The following is a 19,181-nucleotide window of genomic DNA, read 5'->3' as shown; positions in this document are numbered from 1 at the left end:
TGAAATCTTAGAGTGTGCACATGAATTAGCCTCGTCATTGGGAGGACGGGGGGGCTGTAACCTATTGAACATCCGGAATAGGAGCGCCAATGAATGTCAGTAACACTCATCCAACATCTTCCCTATGCAGGGTGTTAAAAAAAAAACGTTCGCTGGTGTGAAGAAAAGTCATCGTGATCGATTCCAACACAAATAGAATGATGTCTCACTCATAAAAAGAAATAGAATGATGTCTCAGCACAGGAGGGGCGTCAAAGGCAGACCGGTGTTTGTGACGTCAGACCCCCTTTCCTCCAACCCGCCACCGGCGTGCTTGATTTAAGATTCGACTCGAAGGTTGGCGGCCGCAGCTGGTCCAGTTGTGCTCCGGTCCGGACGTACCCGTGCAATCAGCCCCCGGAAATGGATTACGATGCCAAGGTGTTCCCTTACAGCGGCGGATACGGACGCTACAACCGAATGGTGGTGGCGTTGAGCTGGTTCCCCAGCTTCGCTGTCATGTGCAACCTGTTCAGCGACGTCTTCTACACGGCCATCCCGGACGCGTACCACTGCAAACCGGACCCGCGGCTCCTTCCCTCCGGCTTCCTCCTCGCTAACCTATCCAAGTCGCTTTACCTCAACCTGACCGTCCCTTGGGTCAACGGCACCGGCCTGAGCCACTGCGAGCTCTACAAGTACCCTCCGAACTCGTCGGACTTGTCCCAAAGGGTTCCCCGGGAGAAGGTGAGCTGCACCCAGGGCTGGGAGTATGCTCGCATGTCGGGGCTGCAGAGCAACTTCGTGACCGAGGTAAGGACGCCAGTCACTGGCCAAACTTTGATGTTGTCTACGGAAAGCGATCGCTGCTGAACGCTGAAAGGATCCTACTGAGTTGGGAAAACAAAGACAAAGTGGATATTACTCAAATAGATTGCTCAGTTTGTCAGTTGGCGGATAGATAAGATTGCGAATTGTGTCAATATTTGCTCCAACGGGTTTTTTTTCCCCCATAAAGACATGCTTGGATGACTTATGTGGAATGGACAACATTCCTTCAACTTATGTGGAAGAACTTTGGAGCTGTCAAGCACAATTGGACTCATTCATTCCAACAAAAGATAATCAAATTCGCAACACTTTAAATTGACAAACAATTCCACAGACAAAGCCAAAATTTGGTACAAAAAGATCTGGAAGAGAAGATGGTTGCAAGGAAAGAGAAACAACGTTGGTGTAGGTGTGCCTGCTTAGTGCTTGGCATAAGCTTGCCTGACATGCAAATAGAAATCCAGCCCAGTTTACAAATATTGATAAAGACATCTCCGACCTGATGGAGAGCCAGGAAGCATGGCAGGATCCGGGAATTTCTTTTTAAATGCCAATAAAATGAAGCTGTTTGTCAGAATCAAAGCGTTCACTGCCAAAGACGAGTTATGTCGTTTGATGTTTTTTTTGACAGTGTTGACAAAGTCAGTCTGCTTTGTTGTCAATTTCTTCACATGCCAAGACACAAAGAAATCAAAATGACGTTCCCACGGTGACAAGACATAGTACACAATATACATACAAGTAAACAATACAAAAAATAAAAACAAGAAGGTTCCCCTCTTAAATAGTAAGCTTACTACTTATGTGGTGATAATGAACCAAATCGGCAGCAGTGGATAGCAACGCACCAGTTCAAATTGAAAATTTCCTCTTTGCCAACAGTGTGGAGAAGAGACTTAACTGTCATGGTGACCTTGACCAGCAGTCTTTTAGTTAGACAATACAAAGCGTAGCATATGAGTGTCTATTATGATAGTTAGTATGCTAACTATTTAAAAATGTTGTTGCTGCTGCTGCTATGTAAAGAGCACACAGAAAACTTTTCATGCTGGGCTTGAACAAATCGCTCCAGTTCCATGGGTTCGCTCGATAAGATACGCAAGAGTGTTTTCCACGTCGACTCGTTGGCTGACAAATAAACAAGTTGTGCCTGTGCTTAGCAACCCTGCCAACTTGCATGGAGTATTTTCAAGTATTTGAATTTTTGACCATAAAAAACTCAAATGATGGACACTTAGTTGTGTGTCTACACATTACATTAGCAAAAGATCAGATTGCTGGCGAGTGGAAAAGAACATCTATTTTCATCACCACTCTTCTAACGTGGTTATGCCCGTCAGCAGTCATCTTGATTCAATTAGCTTGTCATGATCTACATTCCCGTCAGTTGGCACACCGAGATCAGTGATTCTCTTTTTTTTGTTTTTTTTTTACAGCTTGTGATGGAGCTTCATGTTGTTGGCCGAATGCAGTCAACCCCCAAATGTTCTTTGTAATAATAAAAATTCAATTGATGTTAGTTGTGTTTATTTTGTGTTGCAGTGGAACTTGGTGTGCGGTGACTACTGGAAAATTCCCCTTCAACACATCTGCTTCATGACAGGATGGATTGTGGGCTACATCTTTATCGGCTCATTGTGCGACTGGTAAAGAATCAAATCATGCCAGTGATTTTTTTTTTTTTTTTTTCACTTAGGGCTGCAATTTTGTGCTTATCCCATGCAGGCTCGGTCGCCGACGAGGTTTCCTGCTGTCCGTCAGTCTGTCCAGTGTGTTTGGCATGGCCGTGTGTTTGTCCAACAGCGCCGTGGTGTTTCTGCTGCTTCGTCTCGCTCAGGGCGTCATGCTCGCCGGGGTCTTCTTATCCTCCTACATAGCAAGTAAGTTGCGTGCGCTCGCTCACATGCTTCGCGTTAAGCTGGATGGAGCACGGAGGACGGCCACGACAATCTTGAATGCACTCTTATTAGCAGTTTGCATTCTTTTGGCAACTATTCATTTGTTGCTCACTGAAAGATTCAAAACTATTTTTGAATCCAGAGAATATTCATTAGAAGCAATTAATGTACCATTTGGGTCGAGTTAACTTGTTCATCTTTTTGAATCGGATGTGGCAATTTGATTTGAATACAGAATGTGAATGACCGGCACAATTTTGGTACATTTTTATTTTTTTATTTTCAATTTGTTTATTTTCTTTTTTATATGTATTTATTTATTTATTTATCTATCTATCTATCTTTTTATTTATGTATTTATTTATTTTGACCTAATATTTAGAACACACACTGACATGTAATTACTTGTGTAGCTACTTTCCCTTTGGCCCTTATAAACAAACTCTATACTGTAAAACTTTATATGAAAAGCGTGGCATTCCACAATTTACACATTCCGTGCGTGTACCGTACGAGAGGTGGAATTTCTCAGAGGAGTTCCTGGAGAGTTCTGTACTATTTCCTGTCAGCTTTTTTTTTTTTTATTCCGTGGAATTCCGTCAGTATGTCGAGATGTCTCCGGCAGGCGAGCATAGTAGGTGTGGACGCAGTGAGCGTACAAAAGGTCCTGATCCAATGAGTCCGTTGGGACTTGGCAGATGCCAGCAGATTTTTGGCATGGTCCTTTTCCATGTCGCACACCCATGTCTGTTTTTTTTTCACACCGTACACAACACTCCCCCATTCCTACAAGCCAGCTCTGGGCCAGACTTTTGATGTTGTCGGATTTAGACGGTGGCAAACTGCTGGCTGGGCAATGTCCTGCGGATTTGCATTCGCAATTCACCGAGATGTCAAAACAATAGCTGGGCCGGCCAGAAAGTAAGCAGGAAGGGAGCTTCTCACACCCTTTGTCCTCTTCCCCAGCCCAGGGGGAGGAAAGTGGAATAAATCCAGTGGCTGGGAAAAAGAGGTGAAAGGTGACATGCTGCACAGTCAACATTGATGGCAAAAGCTTTATCTTGGTTATTGAGCAATTTGTTTGTGAGGGCTGAAACACGTCTTGTTATGGATTGAGTTGTCATTCAAGGATTCCCGAGGCCAAGCGGGAAGCGAGGAAAGGCAAAGACCCAATTCTTTAAGATCCACCCCAATTTTTGGGGGGGGTTAAAGGTCACAAACCATAAAAGCTGAGCGCCAATTGGTGGGAACGACCAAATCAAGTGTGAATGATTCTGATTTTGATTGAATTGCCACACAAACGCTGTCAGTGCTTTTGTTTGTTTCGACCTCGTCAATGTCAGCAATTCCTGAAACCATTTGATTGACTTTTGTCTTTGTTTATTCTTTCTGTTTGTCCAGGGTTGGAGCTGTGCGACGCTCCCCATCGTCTGATGGTTGCCATGGTCGGCGGTTTCTTCGGCATCTTTGCGGAGGTGCTCTTGCCAGGCATGGCTGCGCTGTGTCGCCATTGGCCCATTTTGCAGGCCGTTACCACCTTACCTCTGCTCCTGCTCGTTTCCTACTGGTGGTGAGTCAGGGAATGGAGATAACCAAGAGCAAAATAAATGCCTTATTTGATTTGATGACTAAATGACGCTATCCAGATGTCTTGGCTCTCCTGGTGAAAAGCAAACTGTGTTGTTCAGCTGCGCGTCATTGTTTCCGGAGCCTCCCCGTTGGCTGCTGGCCACAGCTCAGATGGGCCAAGCCAAGCGGAGCATCCGGGAATTCTCCGCTCGGAACGGCGTGTCTTTACCGGACGAGCTCTTCCCCGGTGAAATGTTGCTGTCAGGTGAGCTGAGCCGCCTGACACTTTTTTGGACGGCTTGTAGTGCATTCTTCATTTTTTCCTGGTCGTAGAGATCGATTCGGTATTCAATGAAGATTGCCAGCCCAGATACTATTCCGTTTTGGAGCTGCGGCAGACTCGGGTTATTTGGAAGAACTGCCTCATCCTCAGCTTCACTCTGTAAGTGGGGATCGATCATCAAAAGCAACAAGCGGGTGGCTTTTGGCCGACGTGGCTTCTGACGCTTACCTTTGTCCGTCCGCAGCTTGATCGGAACAGGCATCCAGTACTGCTTCACCAGAAACCTGCACATGTCTTCCAGCAACTTCTACTTCAGCTACTTTGTCCGAATCACCACAGGAACCCTGGCCTGTATCTTCATCTGCTCCACGGTCAATCATTTTGGCCGACGCAGCATGCTTCTGCTCTCCGCCATCGTCACCGGCCTGGCCTCGCTGCTTCTGCTGGCGCTGGCCCAGTGTACGCCCGCCCGCTTTGATTGGATGACCATTTCTGCACGTGCGGTCTAATCTTGAGCGTTTGCAGCTAAGAAAGCGTTTTCTTGTGTTGTCAGACTTGCAAGGAGGCCTGGTGCTGGTGCTTTCGATTGTGGGTCTGCTGTTTTCGCAAGCTCTTGCCATGCTCAGCATCTTCTTTGCCTGCGAGGTGATGCCGACTGTCGTGCGGTGAGTGGGAGAGCTCACGGAGCTGAAGCCTCACGTCATGAAATCGTAACGGCTCGGCTCGGCCGGGACCGGACGCCGCCCTGATGAAAACAAGTTAGCAGCTTTGCTAAACAACCAATCTCCTTTGTGCATATCAGAGGCGGGTGCCTGGGCCTGGTGCTGGCAGCCGGCTGCGTGGGCATGGCCGCCTCTTCCCTGATGGAGCTCCAGAACAACAGCGGCTACTTCCTCCACCACGTGGTCTTCGCCTCTTTCGCCGTCCTCTCCGTGCTCTGCATCATGCTCCTGCCCGAGAGCAAGCGCAAGCCCCTGCCCGACTCGCTGAAGGACGGCGAGAGCCGGCGCCGGCCGCCGCTCTTCCCGTCGTCTCAGGCGGACAGGGTGGACCTGCCCTTGCTGAACTCCCGGCCCCTGTCGTCGGAGTACGATCCTGACAACTACTCGCGCCTGGTCTGTGCCACCAGGAAGATGTTGAGCAAAGACCGTTTGCCGTACAGAATAGCCGTGCGCCTGCTGTCTGATGGGAGCGAAGCGCCGGAGCAGGAGAGCGAACCGCTGAGGGAAGCGTCGGAACACTGAATGGTCATCGGTGACAATGGAACCAACCGTGCCTGCTGGTTGCTTATGTGGGAGCTCATCATTTCATTAGGAAGAACGGCTTCATTTTTTAAAAAAAGAAAGAAATCAATCGGACCCCTTGTAATTGCTGCGGCTGCCGTTGGCGTGCCAGCAATGGTTGATTGGTGCGCGCTTGGACACATCATGTGAGCTGTAGCTCTTTGTCCGTTAATGAGCAACTCGTGCACTTTTCTGACAGTGTGACTCAGCAGTGTCTCCGTCGCAGCTTCACTCTGTTTCCCAAAATTCCTTCAAGCGATGCGGCTTTCGAAAGCTCGGCCCGGTTCAAGCGCTTGCTCGTCTGGGAATTTTGTAGAACACACTAATGCACGCTGTTGAAGAAAGTCAGACATTTTGTGTTGGGATTATTTCCTCAATCATCACTTGTGTAAAGGGTGTCACTGGTGTTGGAATTAAACCCGTGTTTGTATTTAGACTTGGGAGCACTTGCCGTGGCCTTCTGAAAGACAATCTGTTGGCTTGAATACTTCAAGCCCCACAATTGGACCAGCCTGAATAATTCGGGTGCCAGATTTCCTGAATACGTCATTTTGTTTGTCGGTACTTCTGACAAGCCTCGGGAGAATGTAGCAAGAGAAACCGTTGTTTTTTTTTTCTTTCTTTTCCAAAGAATAATTGTGAAATGTGCAGTTTTCTCCACTAGGTGGCGCCTTCGTCTCACCTTTATGAGTCAATATGACCTCGTGTTTTCACTGTGGTTTGTTTCCTGTGAAAGTTGGCTCACTTTTAGAAATGACCAACGAACAATCCAGATGAACCAAAGAAGAACATGTGACATTTAATTCCATGAAGGTGCTTTTAAAAACTGCTCTGCATGTTGGTGAATGCAAGAGAGCCCATGAAGCACTTAGATGAGGATCCGAAAGGCCAACGTTGAAAGAAGAACGGCCATGCTGAGTGAAGGCAAAGTTCCACCGTTGGGGTAACCATCGTTGGTCCTACACGGGTTCTTCACCTCATCCAACGGGATGGGAAGATCATCTGGCATCAGCTTGCTCAGGCTGTCACGGACCTGATAGAGACACACACACACACACACAATATGCACATTTTGTGAGTCGCAAGCTGACTTTGGGCCAGATTCCGTTCAATGACCGGAGCCAAGCAAACAAGGGAGAGAACATGAAAAGACTGAGCTGAGATTCAAATCCAGGGGCCCATTTAGGGGTCGGCCATGTTAACCTTTTGGCTCACGAGTCGCTTCAGTGGTATTCCCTTTTTTTTCCATCTTGTATGTTGAGGGAATGAGCTGGGCAAGCGATGCTTAATCCAACACCATTCATGCTCAAATGAGTTTTGGGCCGATTCTTGTTCTACGTTTCCCTTTTTTTATGGGTGCGTTATAAAAATGCCCCCGTCCGGATATTGCTCTTGGCGTCTTACACGAGCATTTTACAGGCAGGCAGGCCAAGTGGCGCTCCCCCTCACTTGCTAAGACTTTTATGATGCCATCATCCATTAATGAAGTGCATGCCGACGCCTTTTTATGTTTTGCGTGGAGCAGCACGGTGGCGTAGTCATTAGCGCTTTGAATTTTGACTGTGGATTTGTCAGCTTCTCCGTATTCAAACAGCCCCATTTGCTCACCGAAGAATTGCCCATAGCGAGTGGCGTGTGATTTTTCTTTGTCTGCAACTCACCTCCTCTGCTCGTTTGAGTACACGAAGCAAATTGTTTCCCAGAGCGGCCTTGACTTCCTCATCCGACCAGCCTCTTCTTAACAGCTCAGCCACCAGACTTGGGACCTTGGACACGTCCTCCAGACCCTCAGGGAGTCTGTTTGGAAACATGACGACACCCACCTCGCTTTGACATTTGAGGTGAAGTCTTTTGGAATTACCTTTGGACGCCATCGTAGTCCCCACCGAAACCGATAATGCCAGCTCCTCCCACTTTCTTGATGTGGTCAAAATGATCTGAAGTGAAAACACTTGGATGGTTGAAACCTTGGCTTTGCACCACTTCCCCATATTCACAAAGCTTGTGATCGCATGCCAGTCAAGTAGGCTACCGGCGACGTTGGCCAGAGTGGCGGTGGGGGAGCAGCTAACGTAGTCATTGTAGAAGTTGATCATCACAATTCCTCCACTTTCGTTCTGGACAGACACAAAATAGGTCAGGTTTTGGCCTCTCGTTTAAAAAAAGCGTGTGAGCTTGTAATGGCTGTTTGAGTGCGTGGGATTGTGTGATTACGCAATCACCACTCTCTTGAGAATGTCATCAGGAACGTTTCTCTTGTGTGGACAGACGGTGTAGGCCGAAGAGTGGCTGAAGATGACGGGCGCCTTGGACAGGTCCAGCGCCTGCTGCATCACTGACACGGGCACGTGAGACAAGTCGATCAGCATGCCCAAGCGGTTCATTTCCGCAAGCACTTGCTGGAGGGGAAGTAAGATGATTTCATTTTTCAAATGTTGTAAGCGCTCTCGTCTTCACAATGGCATTCATCATCCACTGCCGAGGAGCGCCGTTTCGGAATCATTTGTTTTTCAAACGTCATTCGTAGGACTGGTGTAAACTGACCTTGCCAAAAGGAGACAGGCCGTTGTGTTCAGATGGTTCTGATCCAGTGTCCACAAGCCAGTTATCAGCCCTGACAATGAGATTGATTAGTTTTTTTTTTTGAAAGAATCCACAAACTCACCCTAGCTGAATAAATACAGTGAAATCAAATATGATGTGTTGGGACTGACAATTCCCGGTGGATATTTTTCAGGGCCGATGACGTCGAAATGTTTACACGTGTGTGTCCTACCAGGGTACGTTGCAGGAATGTGTGAGGGTAAGGTAGCGGACCCCCAAGTTGTAGAAAGTGCGCAGAGTGCCCAGACTGCTGTCAATGGAGTGACCCCCCTCCACGCCAATCAGACTGGCCGTTTTATTGACTTTGAACGCCGCCATGATGTCTGCACAAAGCACCAAAAGATCGCGTTGCATATTAACTGTGACCAGAATGGGGGAAAAAGACCTCATTGTCAAGTTGTCACCTGACCTTGGCTGCTGGTGGCAAACATAAACGCGTTTGGGTATTTGTGACACATCCTGTGAACGACATCAATCTGCTCCAGTGTTTGTCGAACGGCATCTTTGTACTGAGACTCGCAGGGCACATAGGCCGACCAGAACTGAAAGAGAAAGTCATAGGAGTATACCCATGGAGCCTTGAAAGAAGATGTGGATTAGTGTTACAAAGTGCTCTTGCCAAAGGAGAGAGCACATATCTGGCTCTCATCCACATGGCAGTTAAAGGAAATAGTCAAGATGGAACCCGAGGGCAGCAAATAGCCTCCAATAAAAACGGCGGGGGCCGAAAATTTAACCCTGTGGAACACCACACGACAGTAGGGCGGAGCACCTTTCAGTGGGAAAAAAACAATGTCCTTTTGGGATTCAGCTTTGGCAGTCGGGTTCAGCTTTTGCAGTTGATCTGATCGAGTAGTGCAGATCTGAAGTGGAAAATAGATGCATGTGAAGTACCTGCGCTCCCAGGTGACCCGTCTTTATTTTTGGGATGTTGGTGTGTGTCATTGCCAGAGTGTTTAGGTCCACTTTGTTCAGCTGGTTGTTGAATTGTTCGCGCAGTTGCCAAGGCAGATCATTGTGGCTGGAAGAGGGCGAGGGAAAACAACAACAACTTAACTTTACATGTCTGATGATCTCTCCAAGAAGCTCAGCAATGCACGTAAAAGAAGTTTGCGTTCATTCACCCGTCGATGAGCGGCGTCTCAGACATCAGCTTGAGAGCTCTGGCCGTGTACGAGTCCTCGCCCAAAGAGACGGACCAACACGTGGCGCATAAAAGCAAAGAGACGCCTAACGACATGTTTAACAGCACTTTCGATCCTTGCTAACTAGATACAGTAAGCTCAATAAGAGGCTCTGGGTTCCTCTGTAAGATATTATTAGTTAGCGTCTGTGTTCTAACCTTTAAGCGTAAGATGAGTGCAAAGCTCCTCCTCATGTTTCTCATCACAGCTTTTTTTCATCATAAAGTCTGCGTAGCCGCTCGACCCTGCCAGCTCTCCGCTCGTAAAACAATAGAAGTCGCTTATTGTCATAGAGGAGCTGTCACCATAAAGAATCTTTGAAAGAATGTTCCTAATTGAATTCAGCCGCCTCCAACCAGATGAATGTTGCTACTTTTCCAGTCGACTTTTGAAGACTGACAACACAATTTCCAAGATGAACGCATAATCCAATTCAATTGAAACTTTTTTGGAGATAGGCCCCCATCACCCTTACACGACAGTGTGCACGTGACCTTTTATTGCCTCACATGACACATGCCGAATGGCCATGACTTGGTTTTGTGATCTTTGGATAACTTTGTGTTCCAAATGTTTATGCCATCTTTTGTTAATCATATCCCTAAATTGTTGATGTGTTTTACAGTAAACGTATATCAATATATATAACAAAAACAACCACGGTTACTAGATTATTATGCACAACATTTCTCACATTCCATATAAAAGTGAAAAAAATGGGTTCAGCCCCAGCTCTTTGCACGATTCCCCACTTTTCTGAGGCATTGAAGATAAGAAGACAGTTTGCTGTAATCTTTGCAGTTGGAAGGTTGTGAACCCATGGAGTGGGCGTTGCTTCTTTTTTTTTTTTGCTACTTTATATCTAACATAGTGATAACGAATGGATTGGATGTAAGCCCAGTATCGTACTGCGTGATCTTTTTTTTTTTTTTTGCTACTTTATATCTAACATAGTGATAACGAATGGATTGGATGTAAGCCCAGTATCGTACTGCGTGATCGTTTTTTTTGTTTTTTTTTTACGTCACATTTCACATGCCCTAGCTGGTCCATATTCATGTTTTTGTATAAGTCCGATTTTCATTTTTTGCATCAGTGCTTTTTAGCTTGGCTCTTGGTCCTCTCATCAAGTTGCTTATTTCTTGCTTGGCTGAACTCCAGAGTCTGACACTAAAGTGTGTTTTCTTGAACAATGTTATTTCTTATCTCATGCACTTTTTCACTTGTGGTCTGAAATTAAAATAATCACAGTGGCTAAATTGCTTCAAGCGAACAGACCAACAGCTCGTGCGCTGTGGCTGCTTATAGTGATGATTTTCTTTCTAAGTACGGAGGACAAATGTTACACATTGTTTGTTTTTACATTTCAGGCAATGACTATGTTTATTTTGCAAGTGACGACGTGGAAGCGTTTCATCCTTTGTATCACCGCGAGTGGTCCAATCTTCTTTCTTTTGTGAACGAGAAGCATATTCAGAATGTAAATTGGCCTTCTTTACATCGGGCTACACGGTTCTGCTTTCACCGGCAGAACCCAAGTGTCAGCATGGAGGAGCGATGGAGCTACCAAAGTGGACGGCCAGACTGCTCCATAGTAATGGCTTTGACAGGGATATTCATATTTTAGAGGCGAACCTGCTGCAGAGCTGCCTGCTAAAAGAGGACTTCTCTAAAAGCCAGCTGCGTAGCCTTGCGTTTTTTTTTTTTCTCTTTTCTTTTCTGGGAGAGTGTGCCTTCTCGCAATAGATAACCAACACAGACCAAAAATATGCTGCTTAACCTCTAAGCAGACAAAGAGCACATCCATTTTGGGCAATAGAAGTCTGTGGATGATCCAATGACTTATGCCTTCCACAATCAATTTTTTTTAAATGAATTGCCGCAACATTTTGTCCCTTTTTCATGGCACGCTGGACAATCGTTCACAAACTAGCAGTTTAACCCCTTCAGAGACGTTTAGCAAGGGGAGGGGCCCTACACTGGGGGATTCCTGACAAGTGGTTGCTGCCGTGCCCAAAGCATTGTTTTGTCTTTGATATGGGCCAACCCGTGTCAAGTCGTCTGTCGTGACCCCGTCCGTGCACGTAAACAAGGCAATTATCCGACAGCGCCGATTGAACAGCCAGCGCGGGAATTTGGATGCAGCACGCAGGCAGCAAAGTGAATGGCTCTCGTCTTGAGAGGAAGCCAGCCAGCCCCATTTCCATTCACGTGTCTGTCAGACGGATCTGGTTAGATGAATTCCGGCAGTGCGTGACTCCAGGCCAAATTTTGCACTGATGCTGTAGCGTGTAATTAAGTGTTCAACATGAAAGAGTGTCTTGATGTGAATCCACAACATGGGGGAGAGATTAGTTACTGACCCCAGACACAAATCAGAAATTCAGCATGATCGTGTAGAAAATAGCAATGGCTCGGACGCAAAACATTTCATTTTGTTCTTGTAAGTATAGTTTGATTATCTGAAACTGCAAAGGTTGCCATTCTCACCTCAAAATGTCAACATGGATTGGGAAATGCTATCAACGGATTTTCAAATGGCATTTGCAATTTCAGCCTCCTCGTCAAGCTGTGTGCATTGAACGCCAACTTCAAAGTCATTTTAAAGTCAACGACTTGTCTGGCTTTTGCTTCTATGTTAGGTTGGGAGGAGGAGGAAGAGGAAGAGGAGGGTGAAGATGAGGCTGCTGTGAACTTGCTGCGTTGCAAAGCACGCGTGGATGCCGCAGCTGAGAGGCGAGGCGAGGCGAGGCAGGCAAGGGCGTCTGCGGAGTGGTGAGCGAGGAGAGAGTGACTGATTGCGGAATGCCGCCGCCGCCGCCGCCGCTTCCTGCTGCACACAAGCCCATGGCGTTGATTTCGTTGGGTCAAGCTCATTGGATTGCTCATTGGAAGCTCATTTTTCAATCTGTCCTGGTTGATCTCAGTCAACTGCAGGTAAGGAAAATCCCTCTTGTATTTTTTTTCTGCTTAATATAATGCTCAATTAGTGGGGAAACAACATGCATATGATCAAATATTTGGGATCTTACAAATAAAATGATGCTCATGTTACAAGATATGTTGAGAAATAATGTCGTCATTATTAGAGAGAGGAAACTGACGACGGAAGTTCACAAGTGACGAAATGAATTCTAGGAATGAGAGTAAAAACTACAGAGTACATTTTGACCTATGAGGTGTGTGATGTTTTGCTCTTCTGCATTTCGTTAGAGGCAACCTTTGGAAGAACTTGAGCGCACCAACTTTGGGATGAACTTTAAAAGTATGTGAGCTGCTATGTTAGCTGTCGTTTCTCTTTCAAATTCACAATTTGCATGGTGACTGACCTTTTGGTGTTTTTCTATTTGTGGATCTCGGGTATAGTATTCATCGGAAAGTAGTTTAAGAGGAAAGAGTCAAGGAAATATGTTGAAGTCCATCTGGATTGAGAGGTTAATATCTTTGTAGGAGCAAAGTTTAGCCTGGGTTGTTAGCAGATGTTACAGAGAGTCTTTGCTAACAAACAACTTTTTTATTATTTAAGCAGCTTGTGTTCAGTTCCCACTCAGCAGAAATGTGAAGGAAGATGAGAATGCATGCTTGTTTGTCTTCATCCGTGGTTCACTGGCAACCAGTCTCAGGTGTGCCACTTGTCTTCGTTCTTTGGCTCTCGTTTTCAGAAAACCTCAACTAGTTGTTTAGAAATTGGGCGAAACTAGTAAATCTGCAAGGCTGTCACTATGGCATATTTTTACAATTGACTATTGCATCGATGATTGGTCAAGCGAATAATCGGACGTAATTTTATTTGCATTGAAATGTATTAAATCATTTTCCCCTGTTTATTAACCAATTACTTTTGTTTATTTGATATTATTTGGCGATTAAATACCAACTAAACAACCGCTAAGCAAAATCACACAAGAAAAAATCACTTGCGACAAGGTGAGGACGAAACCTTCCGAGGTCTGATGTCAAGTCACACGTACACACACACACACACACTACTTATAGGCCACGCTGAAATGTGTGAACAGTGTGTGTGTGTGTGTGTGTGTGTCAGCTGGTGGTCTGATTGCGCTGGAGGCCTCGCCAGAGGGTGGACTTTAGCCTGTCATCTTCACTGATAGTAACCGGATCCTTAATGAGTTGTTTTCCCCCCCTGACTATTCTGAGATGAAGGCTTTTTTAATCATTTCAACTTTACTGTAAAATGAACCGTTTATAATGTGGTGCAATGCGTTATTTACAAGTCAAACATTTAGAATTGAACAAAACAGCAATACAATGTGTTGAATTTTGTTTTTGCGACAAGAGTTTGCAACCTTTTGTGACCTCTGTCGAAATAGCAACATATTGCTACATTACCACTCGCGCAAAAAGCACATGCAAATAACGCAAGTCTTTTGTTCGCCTGGACTCTTATCGAAAATGGTCGACTGAGTATGCTTCTATTATCTTAAGTATATATACAAACAAAATTGTGTTTCCATTATTGTGCATTGGACTAAAAAAGGTGTGATTTTGTTCTCCGTCACAAGCGCCACTCTGACAAATGCAGCAAACTGCTATCACAATTCAAAACATCTTTCAATGATTCTTACCAAGCCAGTCAATATACAAACGCCTGAAATTTTCATAAAGGTTACAAATCAGTCACGCCTTCTATATTATGTATTTTATGTCTGGTGCGACTTATAGTCCGCAAAATACGGTACTCTAGAATGGGCAGAATAGTCGTTCTTCATTATTAACTATTATTAATGTGTGTCAGGGCAAGGTTATTATAGTTAACTAAAAATAAAATTCTATTCCCCAACAGGTAAGTCCGGACACGGTCTCCTGACGATCCGATACAAAGCGCACAAGTGAGGAGGACCGGACCATCTTGGACCATGACTGCTTTGTTGAACCAAACGGATGCGGTTGGCAATTGTGCCCTTCTGCTGGCGACGACAGAGTCTCTTTTGAACCTGACTCCAGCTTCCCAGGCCAAAGTGATATCGGAGCAGCCGGCGGCTCCTCTCTGTACAGTCTGCTGCTGTGGCTTTCTCAATCGTGCCTTTGCGGTTGCTTTCATGCTCAGCCTGACTTTTGCCATAGTGATCGGAAATGTTATCACTCTGACTGTATTTGTGCAGACCAGACAGTCCAGGACACCACAAGGCTACTTGAAAGGTAACTTTCAACGTCGAATTTCAAAATAAGTTCTTTTGACTAACATTAAGAACCCGAATACTCCAGTCGAGCCAACTCAGGGTATACAGTGAAAATAGCAGTGGCCCCAAAGTTGAACCGAGTGGAACGCCATATGGGTACAGTTGGAATCGGAGAAACCAAGGCTACCACGAAAGGTTCTCTCTGCCAAATAGGATCTAAATCACTTCAGAGCTAGCCAATGGAATATTGCGGTCCATATTCTCAAAGTCTGCAGTCAGGTCCAACAAAAGAACCTAGTCCACATTAAGTAGGAAAACCAGTCATTGACTTCATATTTTCCTGTGTATTTCTTGACAGTTTCTCTGGCTATAGCTGACATGATGGTGGGCGTCCTGGTGGTCCCTTTCTCCGTTTACACGGAAGTCTCACTGATGGTAACCTACACGCCTCCCGTTTGGTACCAGGGCGGTTGGGCTTCTCAAAGGAGCCCCTGGCAGCCCTGCATGCTGATTGGACCCGTTTTTGCCGGCTGCACGTTTGTCTCCATCAGCACCATCTTCCTCATGACAGTGGAGCGAAGTGTGGCCATCCTGTGGCCGCTGCACAAGGACGCCCTGGTGACCCGGAGGAGAACTCTTCTCCTCATTCTACTCTCCTGGGCTGCCAGTTTTCTCCTGGCGCTGGCGCCGCTCTTATTCAGCAGCAACTTCACTTTAGAGTACAATGAGTGTAGCCGTATGTGCAACTACTCTCCAGTGTTGCTTGGCAACCGGTTGCCGCATGACGCCAACATCCTGCTGCTCTTCCCAGTCTTTGACTTCACTCTTCTGGGTGGAACGTTGGCCATTAACATTATGTCCTTCACAAGCATCAAGCAGTACTCCAGGAGACGCAAACTGCTCTCCGAGGGGAGTTTGACCGAGGGAGGAGGGGGAGGCTCATGCCCTCACCACAGACCTTCCTTTTCAGATATTAAGGCCGCTAAGACAATAAGCATCTTAACGTTTGCTTTCACCGCATCCTTCTCCCCCATTGCCGTGTTTGTGCTGGGCAACGTGGTGGGATACACCTGGTGCAACTTCTCCTTTGTTGCCTTCTGGATTCTAACGGCAAACAGTTGCTGTAACGTGATCATCTACAGCGTGAGGGACCATCGTTTTCGGAAGGGCGTGACGTTACTCTTTCAGCGTGATCAGCGCTATCCCCCACAGGAGGAGAAAGCCTGAGTGAGGAACACGACTGGAGCTTGTTGTGAAATACTTGCTGTGGATGATCGTTAAAGTCGTGTCGTGGCAACAAGCACCGCGTTTGTGTCTGGCGTTGTCAAGTCTTTGTTGGGAAGCTTTAGATGTTGTCTTAGGCTCCATGTTCTATTCCAGCTTGTAACTTTTTGACAATTAACGCTCGGCTTAGTTTTTGTCACGTGCGCATACTGTCGATTTCATGATCAAGATGTGGAGATGCCCGCAAGTTAGTATGTTGATTCTCTCCGCTGACCTCCTGGCCTTGGCTTCTTTTGTGCCCGTATCTCAGGAACGCAACTCTACAGTTATATCTAGAAGGCCGCAAGATGGGGTTTTTTTTTCCTAAGTGGACAACAAGGCATGTCTCGCATACCGTGTGGAAACGAACGTTTTTTAGATGGTGTGAATTTCAAAAAAGCATGATGCAGCTAACCCTTCTCGAAATGTTTGTTTTGTCGCATTCCCCCAGAATAAGCTAAGAGCTTCTCAATTGAATTTTGAGTACATCACTTTTTTTTCGATGCCACTTTTCAACTGAAATTGGATCAATGAAGGCACACTTTGTACACAAAGAATACTCTCTACGTTCTTCTCGACTTTTTACAAGGGGATCATAAGTTCCTGGAAATGTCTCCATAATGGCTTTGCATGTTATTTCACCTCTGGCTAGTTTTGGACTTCTAAAAGTTCGAAAGAAATGTGCATCTTGAGAAGCAGAAAGGCTCCACCTGCTCTCAGCGTGAGTGCTGTGGTTACAGTGCTTACTCGTGGATTCATCATTTTCTCTTTTCAAACATCAAGGCCAAAATGTTTCTTACTTAACAACTGAGTCATTGCTCGGAAAAACATCTGCGAGAACAAAGCATGAATGGAAACTTTGCTACTGTGCAAAGTTGTGAGGGACATACGTATTCAATGAGTTGAACTTCAGGTTGTCGTGAATGAATCTTCGCTAAATGTTCTTACATTTGAACACAAGTCGGCTTATTGGGCAGTGTCGAGTCAACTGATCAGTCATCGTTCTCATTCCAATGCAAATTTGATGTGATTTTTATGTTGACGGAAAATCAAGCTGATTTTTCCAGATGCAAATTTTTTTCTCAGTCCAAAGCAATAAAAGTATTACTTTGGTACTATCCGGTGGAATTTTAGTCTTGCTCGGTTGAATTGAGTGAACGTGTTTGCGGTGTCGGACTGCACCTTATGCAGTCAAAAGTGAAAGCTAACCTTTGTTTCTGCTTTGACCAGTTTGCTGTGTTCCCAAACATTTCATATTGTGTACAAATGCCCAAAGGTGAGTCTAATGACTGTTTGCGTGTAGTGCTATTGTGTATATTTGTTTGGCTATGTGTGATGTCGCGGTCATTTACGCTAGCTTGTTATTTAGGCTGGTGTCCATGCAAGCAAATGATATGAAGCTGGTTTGATCATTGACAGAATGTCGTTGCTTCATGGGATGCTGATTGTGTACATGCATGAAGCATGGTGTTGCTATTTTATGATCCCTTCCATTTTGAAGTGCTTTGCCACCATTTGATAGCTTCTATACACACACTTAGCCCTTTTTGTCTGATTTTGGTCCCCCCCGGACAAAAACACAGTTGAAGTGTATCCTGAAGTGTTTGAATGATGAAAAATTCATATTGCACCAGCTTATGGGTTCAAGTCATTTGTTTTTGCGTGTGGCATCCCAATGAAGGCCATTCATTGCTATCATACTGGTTTTTTTTTTTCTTGTAGGTGAGAAACTACTGCTCGCCTCAAACACAAATACAACAATTTGAACATTAGAAGGGGCTACTGAGTGCTGTGCTATCATGCTAATGCGGCTAAAAATGGCGAGCCACTTGTGGATTGTGGGTGCAAAAAAAAAAAAAAATGAAGGGGGGAGCTGGTGTGATGCACAACATGGAAGGGGGGGGGGTGGACATTGTGACCTGACATGGACATGCTCTTGTGCCCAGGCCTGACTCATGTACGCAGAGAAAGGAATGCTCTGGTGGGAATTGAATGACCTTGGCTTGGAGCTTTGTGCCATTGTACACAGGTTGGCCTTAACATTCGGAAGCAACCATTGTGTTGAATGTTTCAATGACTTTGTTCAATGTGAGCACACTAGGCTGGGCTAAAAAAAATAATGATGTTGGATTGACTCTTTTTTTTCATCAATTGGTTGCACAAAATAACATCATTGGGATCCAGACGACTACAATTTCTGAAGTAGTTGGATTGTGGATTGGACACATTTTTGAAGTCGACTATCCGACAACTTCAAAAATGTAGCTATCTGATCCCGACCGTTTTATTTTGTGCAACCACTTAACAAAATAAAACAGAGTATATTCTGCATTTTTTTCAGTGTCGCGAGCACACCTGCTTGTCAGTTCTCAAGGCTAATGTGGACAAACAATGGGAGGAAAAATGGCTTTAAAAAGCATGTCGCTTCATCGTGTATTAATTGACGTGTAATAAAGAGTTCAAAAGTTTGCATTTGTACGTACTTAGTCAGCAGCTCAGCTCGAGAGGTCGCAGCCCGAGCAAGGTTACATATTGCTGCCCGCCCGCCCGCCCGCCGTGTGTTCTTTTCAGCCCTCTCATTGCATGCTACTGATGCATTTTTAATTGTCCTCTCCAAGCACTTAAGGCAAGAGACGTGTGTCACAACCAATAAAGTGCACACGCACACACCACCTGTGGCTGGGCTCTGTTTTTGGCTCCAGCCAGGGCAAAGGCAGAGATGCCCGCGAGCTGTGCTTGTGCTGGTCAGGGGGCGGGGTCACAGCAAATGAACAATTTTGCACACATCTATTGAAATGGAATACAAACATGTGCAGATTGTGTCAGTTATCTCCCACACTGCAAGGATGGCTTATAGCAAAAAAAAGAATGGCGGGGAGGTGAGAAGTAAAAGTCAAATAGTAAGAGAAATACTTGTGGTTGTGTTGTCTTGCTGGCTATTTGATCTGTCTGCGCAGTGGCTCGACATGGGCTCCCTTGGCATTTGTGATCCAGCTCCATTTGTCCAGCCGGCGTTAAGCACACCTCACCGACGCGTCAGCTCGATTATTCATCGGCGCCTGGCCTGAGTGATGCCACCTGTCCACCTGTCCGGCACAACCAACATCAGCATCCAGCAACACGTGCTTGAAGCAGGTGCGTCGTGT

At 45.7% G+C, this 19,181-nt stretch overlaps 3 protein-coding genes across 4 annotated transcripts; 2 read left to right on the top strand and 1 right to left on the bottom strand.

Moving 5' to 3' along the window:
* Positions 1–314: 314 nt before the first annotated feature.
* slc22a31 (solute carrier family 22 member 31) lies at positions 315–5,905 on the top strand. Of its 2 annotated transcripts, none has more exons than XM_037248139.1 (9): positions 315–726; positions 2,353–2,456; positions 2,536–2,690; positions 4,110–4,278; positions 4,397–4,542; positions 4,611–4,719; positions 4,805–5,019; positions 5,114–5,225; positions 5,363–5,905. In XM_037248139.1, the coding sequence occupies exons 1-9, from the start codon at positions 403–405 to the stop codon at positions 5,802–5,804; spliced, it is 1,776 nt and encodes a 591-aa protein (XP_037104034.1). In that variant the 5' UTR covers positions 315–402; the 3' UTR covers positions 5,805–5,905. The 2 variants fall into 2 exon arrangements, with proteins under 2 accessions (XP_037104034.1, XP_037104033.1); XM_037248138.1 differs by having other exon boundaries at positions 315–792.
* Positions 5,906–6,619: 714 nt separating this feature from the next.
* dpep1 (dipeptidase 1) lies at positions 6,620–9,889 on the bottom strand. The gene is made up of 10 exons (XM_037248140.1): positions 9,572–9,889; positions 9,342–9,468; positions 8,857–8,989; positions 8,620–8,770; positions 8,388–8,457; positions 8,066–8,242; positions 7,876–7,960; positions 7,705–7,780; positions 7,505–7,640; positions 6,620–6,876 (listed from the first exon to the last, which is right to left on the bottom strand). Exons 1-10 carry the CDS (start codon positions 9,685–9,687, stop codon positions 6,712–6,714), a joined length of 1,236 nt encoding a protein of 411 aa, XP_037104035.1. The 5' UTR covers positions 9,688–9,889; the 3' UTR covers positions 6,620–6,711.
* LOC119120898 (trace amine-associated receptor 13c-like) lies at positions 8,141–17,744 on the top strand. The gene is made up of 4 exons (XM_037248141.1): positions 8,141–8,253; positions 12,274–12,568; positions 14,436–14,791; positions 15,131–17,744. The coding sequence occupies exons 3-4, from the start codon at positions 14,509–14,511 to the stop codon at positions 15,997–15,999; spliced, it is 1,152 nt and encodes a 383-aa protein (XP_037104036.1). The 5' UTR covers positions 8,141–8,253; positions 12,274–12,568; positions 14,436–14,508; the 3' UTR covers positions 16,000–17,744.
* Positions 17,745–19,181: the final 1,437 nt, after the last annotated feature.

The sequence above is a fragment of the Syngnathus acus genome, chromosome 3, assembly GCF_901709675.1.
Source record: "Syngnathus acus chromosome 3, fSynAcu1.2, whole genome shotgun sequence".
NCBI lineage: Eukaryota > Metazoa > Chordata > Actinopteri > Syngnathiformes > Syngnathidae > Syngnathus > Syngnathus acus.
The sequence above is the reverse complement of the archived record's forward strand: the minus strand, read 5'-3'. Positions and strand labels throughout refer to the sequence as shown.